General features: G+C 59.0%; 1 protein-coding gene across 3 annotated transcripts; it reads left to right on the top strand.

Annotated features, from left to right (window-relative positions):
• The first annotated feature begins 5961 nt into the window (after positions 1–5961).
• On the top strand, positions 5962–11168 carry RAB26 (RAB26, member RAS oncogene family). Of its 3 annotated transcripts, XM_032268122.1 has the most exons (9): positions 5963–6309; positions 7293–7403; positions 8909–8950; positions 9034–9100; positions 9189–9241; positions 9849–9914; positions 10013–10069; positions 10170–10246; positions 10345–11168. In XM_032268122.1, the coding sequence occupies exons 1-9, from the start codon at positions 6115–6117 to the stop codon at positions 10445–10447; spliced, it is 771 nt and encodes a 256-aa protein (XP_032124013.1). In that variant the 5' UTR covers positions 5963–6114; the 3' UTR covers positions 10448–11168. The 3 variants fall into 3 exon arrangements, with proteins under 3 accessions (XP_032124015.1, XP_032124013.1, XP_032124014.1); XM_032268123.1 differs by lacking the exon at positions 9849–9914; XM_032268124.1 differs by lacking the exons at positions 9849–9914; positions 10013–10069 and having other exon boundaries at positions 5962–6309.
• Positions 11169–11181: the final 13 nt, after the last annotated feature.

The raw sequence follows: 11181 nt of genomic DNA, 5'->3' as shown, positions 1-11181 counted from the left end.
ACTAAGATTTTCCTAGAGAAAAATTCTAGTAAGTGTGACTGAAAGAGAGATAGAACACAAGAGAGAAAAAGAAAATGTGGAACATTCAGATGAAGAATGAAGTCTATTTACAGAGATGAAAAAAGTTAAAAATTATAAAAGAAAATTATATGTAATTGTTTGCCTACATGTTTGAAATCTATATGGAACAATTATACGTTACAAACTGTAAAAACTGATTCTAGAAGAAATTAAAAACCTGAATAGACCGGGCCGGGCGCAGTGGCTCACGCCTGTAATCCCAGCACTTTGGGAGGCCGAGGCCGGTGGATCATGAGGTCAAGAGATCGAGACCATCCTGGCCAACATGGCGAAACCCTGTGTCTAATAAAATACAAAAATTAGCTGGACGTGGTGGTGCACACCTGTAATCCTAGCTACTCGGGAGGCTGAGACAGGAGAATAGCTTGAACCTGGGAAGCAGAGGTTGCAGTGAGCTGAGATCGTGCCACTGCATTCCAGCCTGGGCAACAAGGAAAGACTCTATCTCAAAGAAAAAAGAAAGGAAAAAAAGAGTAGAAACACTGCAAGGAGAGCACGTGGCGCAGTCTGGGGCAGCGAGTGATTGTTATCGTTACACAGGGGTCAGTTTTACTCATCGACAGGGATGCCCGCACTTGCCATGAGGCCCTGCGTGTCACTCTGAGGCTGCCGGAGAGCTGCAGCCAGAAGCCCTGATGCTGCCTTCTCCAATGGCCAAGCGGACGCCCTCACTCAGCTCAGGGAGCCAGCACTGCTGAGAGCAGGCCACTGGCCACGTAGGAGTGAGGATAACGCTTTGACAGCCACAGAGGTGTACATGACTCCCGTGTTAGCTTATCTTCTGTGTGGCAGAGCACCTCTGCCACCTTCCCATCTGGGAGTACCTGAGTCACTGTGGTCACATTTGCAGGGAACAAAGGGCATTCGGGCAGGGATAGACACTTGCTTATCACCACCCACCTGACAGGGACTCAGGTTCACCATGGTGAGCAGGCTGAAGCGGGGGTGACCTCTCAGGAGGACACCCTGAGAGGTGCACACCTGGACACCGGGAAGAGCTTTCCTGTGACGTCACCCACGTTCTGGGCTGACTCAGTGCCTCTCTCTCGGGTGGAAGTCTCATTCAGCGCTGCCGCAGTTCCTCTGACGTCTCCATAGCAACGTTCACGCGGATTTCAGAGAACAGAAGGTGTTTGAGCTGGAAGGGACCTCAGAGATCGGCTCCTCCTGCCCCCTCATTTCATGGAGAGGGGAGCAGGCCCAGAGAGGGAATGCCACAAGCCCAGGGGCACACAGCAAACTGGGGACCCCTCGGAGAGCACAGACTGCTGAGCTCCAGAGGACAGTCTTGGGAGGTGCCCTGGGGGCACCGGCCGTGGGGGCTTTGCTACTCCCTGGCTTGCTAAGAGCCCCCTGAAGTCCAGTCCAGCTCTTTCCTGCTCAGCCACAGAGCAATCCCTCAAGTGCCTGGCAGGAGCAGGAGCAGGCAGGATAGGATCCTGTCCTCAGGAGGCTCACAGGCTGGTGCAGACGACGTGCAGCGGCCAGGACAGGGCTGGAGAACATCCAGGGAGCCAGAGGTGGGGCAGGACGAGCCAGGGCAGGCTCCCTGGAGGTGGGGACCACACACAGAGCCTGGAAGCCTGAGGAGGCCTCACTCTGGGCACACAGGGGCCAGCCCGAGGGCCCCGCTCAGGGGACAGAGTGTAGGGAAGAGGCTGGAGGGTTTGGAAAATGGGGGCCAGAGAGAGACTGTCCCAGTCCGTGGGTCCCAGGGGTTGTAGTGGCTGAGGGTTCATGGCATACATACGTCCAGACACCCAGGATGGTCAGAAGGCACCGGCAGGAGCTACAGGCCACAGTGTGAGGGGCTGTCAGAGGGTAGCAGGAGCGAGGCCCTAAGGAAACCCGAGGTGCTCCCTTCCCTTGAGGACAGGAGCTCGTGGAGACCCTCCCCTGCCTGGCAGAGCCAGCTCTGCACCAGAAGGGTTGAGGGCTGGAGCACCCCTCCCAGGGAAACACAGATCTCACTCTCCGCCTCCAGCTCCCAGGGCTCATCTCAACCTCGGAGCCTGCCTCAGGGACTGCCCTGGCTCACAGGCCTCCTCCTTTCTCCAGGTCAGAAGACGCCAAGAATTTGGACATCCCAAGGCCTCCCTCCTGGCCTTTCCCACCATGCTGGCCTGCTGCCTTGCCGTCACTGGCTGTCTGTTGTAGTTATTTACTGCTATGTAACAGAAACATGTATGAATCTGCAGTTTAAAAAGGCTCCAAGGGGACAGCTCCACTCTGCTCCGCATGGCATCTTGGGCTGGGGCACCCACCGCCAAGATGACTTCTCTCCCTGCACGGCTGGCAATTCGGGACCTCCCCATGTAGGTTTCCCCCAAGGCTACTTGGGCTTCCTCCCAGCATGGCAGCTGGGTTCCAAGAACCACAGTTCCAGGAGATGGAAAGGTCTGGGTCCAAAAACGGATGCCAAGTCACTTCTGCCATAGCTGCCGTTCCAAGTAATCATAGTCCTGTCCAGATTCAAGGACAGGGGACGTGGGCCCTTTCTGTCCTTGGGAGGAGTACCAAAATATTTAATCTGTCTCTTTTTGTTTGTTTTTTGTTTTCTTGAGACAGAGTCTCTCTGTGTTGCACAAACTGGAGTGTAGTGGTGCAGTTTCAGCTCACTACAATCTCTGCCTCCCAGGTTCAGGCAATTCTCCTGCCTCAGCCTCCTGAGTAGCTGGGACTACAGGCATGTGCCACCACGCCCAGTTAATTTTTGTATTTTTAGTAGAGACGCGTTGGCCAGGCTACTCTCGAACCCCTGACTTCAAGTGATCCACCTGCCTCAGCCTCCCAAAGTGCTGGGATTACAGGCATGAGCATTGCGCCCAGCCCCATTTAATCCATCTTTAATCTGCTGCAGCATCCCACTGGTCTCTGTCCCATGGACTCCAACCTTCCCTTCCCTGCCTCCAGGCCTCCAGCTTTTTTCCTGGAGGTCCTCTCTGTTGCTATTATCACTCCCCTGGGTGACTACAGACGCCATCAATCTCATCTCCAGGCCCACAGGCTCCATTGTCCATCCCCTCCTGCCAGTCCCTGGTATTCCTGCAGCACAACGTCCTCTGCTCAAAAACCATGCATGGCTCCCTACTTCCCACTGTACAATTTCCAGGCTCCTTGGAATAACACTCAGGTCTCCCTTCCCAGCTGACCCCGTTCTGCTTACCAGTTTGGATTACCTCCTGTTTCCTCCAAGCAACTGGCCCACACTTTGGCCACCTCAGCTCAAAGTGCCCCGCTCCCGGTGCTCTCGACCTATGCATATTTACTTCTGTCACCTGGCCACTTTGTCTCTCATATTGGACTTTAGCTCAATACTCAAAGACCAGTGCAAATCCTCCCTCCTCCAAAAGGCTTCCCCTCACTACTGACCACTCTTGTCTCAAATCTTTGTTAGCAAGGACGTGTCCTTCTGAAGTGACGCTTGTGTTTCTAAGTCACATTTCTTTCTCTTCTCTCTTTTTGTTTTTAAGACAGAGTCTTGGTCTGTCACTCAGGCTGGAGTGCAACAGCACAACCTCAGCTCACTGCAACCTCTTCCTCCTGGGTTCTAGCGATTCTCCTGCCTCAGCCTCCCAAGTAGCTGGGATTACAGGCCCCTCCACCACACACGGCTAAGTTTTGTATTTTTCATAGACACAGGGTTTCACCGTATTGGCCAGGCTGGTCTTGAACCCCTGACCTCAAGTTATCTGCCCGCCTCAGCCTCCCAAAGTGCTGGAATTACAGGCATGAGCCAGTGCGCCCAACCTCTTTCACCAACTTAATAACCGCTTATGGAGGCCCAGAGCTGGCTGCTGGGGACAGCAGTGACCAAGACAATCTGCTTCCTGTGCCCAGAGAGCTTACACTCCAGAGGGTGAAACAGATGGCAAACACAGGAACCAAGAGACATAATGATCAAAGATTACAAGGCCTGCTGAAGCCAAGAGAGGGGTCTGTGATGCAGGCACCCAGAGCTTCCTATTTTCAAGAAAAACCAGAGACTTGGATTTTTACGTAAACTCTCCTAATTTTAAAGGTTGCCAAAGCAAGCCCGTTTCCTCTGCTCGCGAGAGACTCCCTCCCCGCCTGGCCTCCCACTTTCTCCGGCGCCTACCTCCTTCTCTTCCTGGTGGCCCCATCACACTCCTCCCCTGCAGGATGCCCTACTTGCACCCAAATCCTCCTGCCACCTATGCCCTGGGGATATCTGAGCAGCAGGCAGGAAGTGGTGGGGAGTCCATGGCCCAGGACCCTGGGGCCAGTGCACAGCAGCTGCTGAGGCCCCCATCTAAGACCTTGTAGGGGATGAACACCTGGAGTCCCCAGGGCTGGAAGAGTGGAAGCCAAATACCCTGGCCAGGCCCACTGCACACACATTGGGGGTTGCTCTGGAGGAGTTGGGGGGCCAGAGGAATGAGAAAGGAAGGGAGGCTTGGGGAGTTCTGAAAGGGCTTCCCAGTTTGCCCCCCAGCTCTGCCAGGTCCCTGGGGAATGAGTCTCTGGGGATCTCTGCCATGGGACAGTTTATGTTCTCTGGAGCTAGCATTCCCAGGAGCAAATTCTAGCTCTGCCCCTTCTTAGCCTGCTGACCTTGGACAGCCCTCCTTGCTGTTCTGGGCCTCAGTTTCCCCATCTGAACACTGGAGACCATACCAGCACCCACCTCGCAGGATAATTTTGAAGAGGTCATGTGCCTGGCACGAAACAGCGCTCAGGGGAAGGCAACCTTCCATGGCCTCTGCTGTGCTGGCTGCTGCCAAGCCCTCTCGAGGAATCACTCTGCTGGGCACTGCCCCTCCACCTGTGTTTTCTCAGGCCTCTGATCTGAGAGGCAGCTGATTGGGCTCTGGGCACTGCCAGCTGGGAGGGCTCAGGCCTCAGAAGGGTCCAAGGTCCTGGTGACAGCTGTCACATCTCCAGGGACAGCCGGGTCAACTCTCCAGCTCCCAGAAAAGCATCAAGAAGCCCCCCCATGCCAGGGACACCGCCCCCTGCACCCTCTGCACCACTGTCCCCCAGCTCTGACCACTGCAGTCCCATCTTCTCTGTGGGAGGGGGTGACAGAGTTCCAGTCAGCCCAGGTGGTGGGGAGGTGTCAGCCCAGGTCCAGGAGATAGGTCTGCCAGGGACCAGTTTAGCCAGTTTAAGGTTTGGAGAATCAGCCCTGGTCACCTGAAGGTCCAACCTCAAGGGGAAAACCAAGGGGCCAGCCACAGCCTGGTCAGGGGCGTCTGCCTTCCACCTTCCATACCCTGAGGGCAAAGTCCCAGGGGAGGGGCCCCTCAGGGGGCTGGCTGCCACAGCAACTTCCCCTGTCCCCGGATCCCGAGGCCAGCACAGCGGCAGAAGCTTCGGGGGACAGCACTCTGCCCGCTGTGTCCTCTCAGTGACCAGCTGTCACCCAAGCCCAAGGAGCCTGCCCCAGCAGCCGGGTGTGTTTGCCAAGCAAGTGCTGGAGCTTCCCGGACCCACCTGCCCTGGAGGGGACGGAGCAGTGAAGGGCAGTGGGCCTGGCGGCAGGCTCTGGGACTGAGGGGACAGAAGCCCGAGGTGCCCGTCCATGTCCATGTGGGCCCTCTGCCCCAGCACCCACATCTCAGGACACCTCCTCCCCCTGGTTTGGCAGACCAGTTTGGGGATCACCGAGCTAGGGTGCTGTGTAGCCAGCAGAAGGGATACAGGATCCTGGGGTGCCCCTTGGCCTAGTCCCGCCACCCCACAGCCGGCTCCAGCCCCCGAGGCAGACCGGGACAGGGGTCGTGGGCTGGGGGTGGGGCGGGGCCCGGGCCTCCTGACCCCGCCCCGAGTGGAATGTATTTGCATGTCCCCGCCCCACGCGCGGCATTGGCGGTGGCGGCGGGAGGCCGGGCCTGAGTGGCTGCGCGCCCATGGGGCGGCGGGGGCGGGGCGCGAGCCGGGTGCCCGGGATGATGCCGCTGCCGCCGCCGGGGGAAGGGTTCGGGTCCGGGTCGGGCTCTGTGGGCGCGAGGAACGGGACGGCCTGGGGCGCGACGGCTGCAGCGCCAGCACACTGAGCGCCTGCCCGCCATGTCCAGGAAGAAGACCTCCAAGAGCAAGGGGGCCAGCGCCCCCGCTGCCTCCACGCTGCCCGCCGCCAACGGGCCCCAACCAGCGCGCTCTGGGACGGCGCGCCCCGGCTCCGACGCGCCGCCCTACGGGCCCCCGCAGCCCGGCCGGCCCTCTCTTGGCAGCGGTGGCGACTTCTACGACGTCGCCTTCAAGGTGAGCCAGGCTCCCGCCCCCCAGGCCCGCGCAGCAGGTGGCGCCCGGTCTGAGCCAATGGTTGGGGGTCGGAGAGGGGGTGCAGGGCCCGCGGCCCCAGGGCACGGAGCCGACACGGGAGGCACCCCATGGGGCTGGCATGGTGCATCTCACACATACACACAGCTGTCCAGCCCGGGTCTAGGGTATCCAACAGCTGGCGGGGCCTGACCCCCGAGCCCCAGCCGGCATGGCGGTACAAGGGGCCCCGCGACCATCAGTGCCCGCATCCCGTGCCCTAATGCCCTAGCCCCTGCCTGGGGTCTCATCATTTCCCATATGCTGCCCTCTCTTACCCCAGGAGCTGTGGGCCTTTTTTTTTTTTTTGCTGGGGGAAGAGGTTTGGAGCAAGGCAGAGGCTATGTGGACTTGGCAGGCGGCTGGGAGGGCCATCTTTGGGTTTGGGATCACAGATTTTGGGGAGAGGGCCTTGACTGCCCCCTCGCCACCCCCACCCTCCCCATCCTCAGATTCGGCCCAGGTCCTTCCTCAGGTCGAGATCTAACTCTAACGGAGCAAATTCCTCTTGAGCCTTGCTGGGGTCATGTCCCTGCTGGGATGTGGAGAAGCCCCTGGGACAGAGGCCCCCCGCAAGTCTCTTAGGATGTCCCCAGCTGCCACCCCACCTGCTCCCTGCCTCAGATGAAGCATGCTGTCCACCGTCGGAGAATATGGACGGTAGGGAGGGTGCGGGATGGGGTGGCCGCCCTCATTCCCCACTGACTGAGATGGCCACTGTGCGGAAGGACAGAGCGGCCCAAGCCTTCCAGTGGCAGAAGCTGGGTGTCCAAGCCATTGGGGTCGCTGGCTGCGGTGTCTCCCCCGGGCTCCATAAGCCCGAAGACCTGGGCCGCCTCTTTCCACTCCTGCCCCTCACCTGCAGCCCCCTCCGACCAGGTCAGCTCGGGCAGAACAGGCTCCCCTGACCCTCCCGCCTGTCCTAGGTCATGCTGGTGGGGGACTCAGGCGTGGGGAAGACCTGCCTGTTGGTGCGATTCAAGGACGGCGCTTTCCTGGCAGGGACCTTCATCTCCACAGTAGGCATTGACTTCCGGGTGAGTGGAGGCCCCCGCCTGGCCCCACATCAGCCCACTGAGTCCTGCCAGTGTCCGCGGGCAGCCGGTTTTCTGTTACCACATGGTACCGACAGGCTCAGGAGGCAGGAGCTCCCAGCGGGGCTACCTGAACCTCAGGGGGGACGCCTTAGCCACCAAGCTGCCCACCTCAACCTCCGAACACTTGGGCTGGTGGCTGCACAAGCAATTTGTTGCCCTGTGCCAGGGCTGGCACTACCCAGGGATCATATCCTGTGCCTTGGGGGAGGCAGATGCTGGTACCCACAAGGGGTGGGTCAGAGGAGGCCTTGCCCGGCCCTACAAACACATGCTCCCCGCAGAGCCTGAGCTACAGTGTTTCCAGGGCTTGCTCAGGGAGAGGACCCTGCCCTTGGGTGAGGAGGCCCCCACCTCTGCCACCAGCCTGAATTCCTCGTGCTGAGGTGCTGGCGTGTTCTCGGCAAATCTTAAATTTGCATTTTTCTCACCCTTTAATTAGAGCCGGTTAGCGGGAGGATGGAGGGAAGACTGTTCCAGGGACAGGAAAGGGGGCTCTCTCCAGTCTGGGGAACTGTTCTCTACCCCGTCTGGGGGGCTCCAGGCATCCTCAAGTCCTCTTGGAGGGAGTGAGGAATGAAGTGCCCCATGGGGTCAGGCCAGTCCTGTCTGGTCCACACTTGCCCACCTCTCCCGTCTCTCGGGCGGGCGGTGAGAGGTGAGGCCATCTGGTTCGCACCCTTGTTCAGGATGCCAGGGAAGGCGGTGTCCTCCCCAGCCCAGCAGATGGTCCTGCCTGGTTCCTGGGAGACTGAGAAGCACTCTGACGGCAGCTCAGGCTGAGGGAGGTGGCAAACGTTCCAGCTGCCCAGGGCCTCAGGCTGCGGCTTTGAAGCCCCCTGCCCCCACCTCAGCAGATGGGACTGGGGCTGAGCCACTCCCTGCCTCAAGTCTAGTACTTAACTGGGAGGGCCCGGCTGGGGACGCTGCCAGCCAGCACACAGGAGCAATGGCTGCCAGGCAGTGCTGGGCTCTGTGGTTGTTGCCTGGGTTCAGACAGGCCCAGGTGCAGCCCTTGAGAAGACAATCCCAGCAAGAACAGATTGTCTTTTGAGACAGGGTCTCACTCTGTTGCCCAGGCTGGAGTGCAGTGGTGATCACAGAGGACTGTAGCCTCGAACTCTGGGGCTCAAGCCATCCTGAGAGGCCTTCAAATTAGCAAAAAAGAGCTACTGGGGAGGCGGAGGCATTGTAGCTTGTCAGTTACTGCAGCAGCCATGTGGTGGGGTTCAAGTCAGTCAGCACAAGAGGTTCAGAGGGAGAGATCTGCACTTTCAGGTGTGGACGAGGCCAAATTGGCTCAAGGGGGCACAGGGAAGCCCGAAGGGGCTGGGCTGGACCTGGAAGGTCCTGGGGTATGGGAAGGAGGAAGGAGAGCCAAGAGACTCTGATGGGGCGTGGGGTGGCAGTGAAGCTGGTGGGGCCAGAGCTGGCTGGTTCTGTTTCAGAACAAAGTTCTGGACGTGGATGGCATGAAGGTGAAGCTGCAGGTGAGGTGACTGGCAGAGGGCAAGCTGGGGAACAGGGGTACTAGCGAGGGGCTGGACAGCCTGACCAGCGCCTGTTGCTGCAGATGTGGGACACAGCCGGTCAGGAGCGGTTCCGCAGTGTTACCCACGCCTACTACCGGGACGCTCATGGTGAGCCCCTGGGCACCTGGGCTGGGGAGGGGGTCTGAGCACCTGAGGGTGCAGGTGATGGTGGATGTCCTCACTGCCCTGTCCCCAGCTCTGCTGCTGCTCTACGATGTCACCAACAAGGCCTCCTTCGACAACATCCAGGTCAGTGGCCTTCCTGGTGTGGTGAAAGGGCTCCAAAAGGGCCTGACCCAACCTTAACCTCCTTCTGGTACAGATGGCATCAGGGTTCCAAAGGACCCTGCTGAGAGGCTGAGGGCGAATGACAGCCTTCTGGGCCAGGAGGGGCTCAAGTGGACCTGAGTGCCATTCCAGCTCCCTCAGCGGGACTGTGTGTGTAAGGAACCTGTAAGATGGGCGCCCCTACGTAGTATACAGGGGTTATCACTTCTAAAGACAGGTATCCTGGACAGGCGTGATGGCTCACCTGAGGTCGAGTTCGAGACCAGCCTGGCCAACCCCATGTCCATTAAAAATACAAAAATTAGCTGAGTGTGGTGCTGTGCACCTGTAATCCCAGCCACACAGGAGGCTGAGGCAGGAGAATCACTTGTTCCTGGGAGGCAGAGGTCACAGTGAGTCAAGATTGCGCCACAGCACTCCATCCTGGATGACAAAGCAAGATTGTCTCAAAAAAAAAAGAGATAAAATGAAGACAGGTGCCCTCTACAGTATAGCCTGGTGGGCCAGGGTTCTGGGGCAGTAGGCAAGCGGTGCAGGGAGCCCCAGCCTGGTCTGCTGCCCCCTACAGGCCTGGCTGACCGAGATCCATGAGTACGCCCAGCACGACGTGGCGCTCATGCTACTGGGGAACAAGGTGGGAGACCCGGCAGTCCTTAACTGGGCCGCAGGGCAGGTGAGGGGGCAGGGGCCAACCATGGGCTGGCTGCTACAAAGACCCTGTACCTGGGCCAGGTGGACTCTGCCCATGAGCGTGTGGTGAAGAGGGAGGATGGGGAGAAGCTGGCCAAGGTGAGTCAGGGCTGGGGGTGGTGAGAGGGTGCTCCTGGAGGCTGTGGAGCCTAGGCTGTCCCCGCCAGGCCACCACCTGGCTGGCAGCAGCTGTTTATAGGAGTATGGGCTGCCCTTCATGGAGACCAGCGCCAAGACGGGCCTCAACGTGGACCTGGCCTTCACAGCCATGGCAAAGTAAGTCCTGGTGGTTACCAGGACTCCCCCAGCCCAGCGCCTGAACCCTCTTATTGGAGTCCATGCCATCGTGTCCCCTTGTCACCCCCGCTCTGCAGGGAGTTGAAGCAGCGCTCCATGAAGGCTCCCAGCGAGCCCCGCTTCCGGCTGCATGATTATGTTAACAGGGAAGGTCGCAGGGCTTCCTGCTGCCACCCCTGAACCTGGCTGAGCTCAGTCCTCCGGAGGAAGCTGCCCAGCCTCCAGAAAGCTGCAGGTCTCCAGGCCCTTCTGACTTTGTTGCCCTGTGGCCAATGCCAGAGTGTGTTTCCAGGAGCCCCAGGTCAAGCCTTGCCCCTTCCTCCTCCCAGCAGCAAGCAGTCCCAACAAGCGGGCTTCTGAGAGCCCATGGCCTGGGCACTGGCCGCCACGGAAAAGCGGTCTTCTGTAACAGAGGGTGCGCACCAAGTGGACAGACCTTGCTACGGTGCTCTGCTGCCCCCTCCTGGGCATGCCTGGGTGAGGCTGGGCCAGGGCTGGCACTATGCACAGTGCCTAAACCCCTAGAAAAGCCATGTGTTCACCTGCACAGGCTGCTCAGGCAGGTAAGGGAGGAGGATGCTTGCCCATGCCTGGGACAGACGGCTTCATTGCTAATCACATTGTGCTTTTGTATGTCCTGGGAGCTGCTCCCAGCCCACCCTCTAGGAGGCTCTGGCTCAAACAGCAGCAGGGTCTTCCTCAGTGACCTCGGAGGATGCCTGTGGCCTTGTGATAGAATGTGGGAAATCACATAAACGCCAGAAAAGGGCAACTGCCAGTCCGGCCTCGCCACAGCTGAGGTCTGTGATTTCCAAATAAGCTCCACCTTGCACTAAAGTTGGCCTTTTAATTGCAAGCCTTTTGTTTTCAGTCCTAGTGAATAAAGTTGTGTTTTCTGGAGTGTCTGTCTCACC

Source organism: Sapajus apella, unplaced genomic scaffold, assembly GCF_009761245.1.
Source record: "Sapajus apella isolate SASKATOON/1434 unplaced genomic scaffold, GSC_monkey_1.0 scaffold175, whole genome shotgun sequence".
Lineage (NCBI taxonomy): Eukaryota > Metazoa > Chordata > Mammalia > Primates > Cebidae > Sapajus > Sapajus apella.
Note: the sequence above shows the minus strand (reverse complement) of the source record. Positions and strands in the feature narration are given on the sequence as shown.

What these genes read in the sequence shown, in the direction of transcription:
- RAB26 (XM_032268122.1), top strand. Translation starts at nt 6,115, where the DNA reads ATGTCCAGGAAGAAGACCTCCAAGAGCAAGGGGGCCAGCGCCCCCGCT. An exon ending in TCTACGACGTCGCCTTCAAG is followed by an intron (nt 6,310 to 7,292) that starts GTGAGCCAGGCT and finishes CGCCTGTCCTAG; the next exon opens with GTCATGCTGGTGGGGGACTC. An exon ending in GCCTTCACAGCCATGGCAAA is followed by an intron (nt 10,247 to 10,344) that starts GTAAGTCCTGGT and finishes CCCGCTCTGCAG; the next exon opens with GGAGTTGAAGCAGCGCTCCA.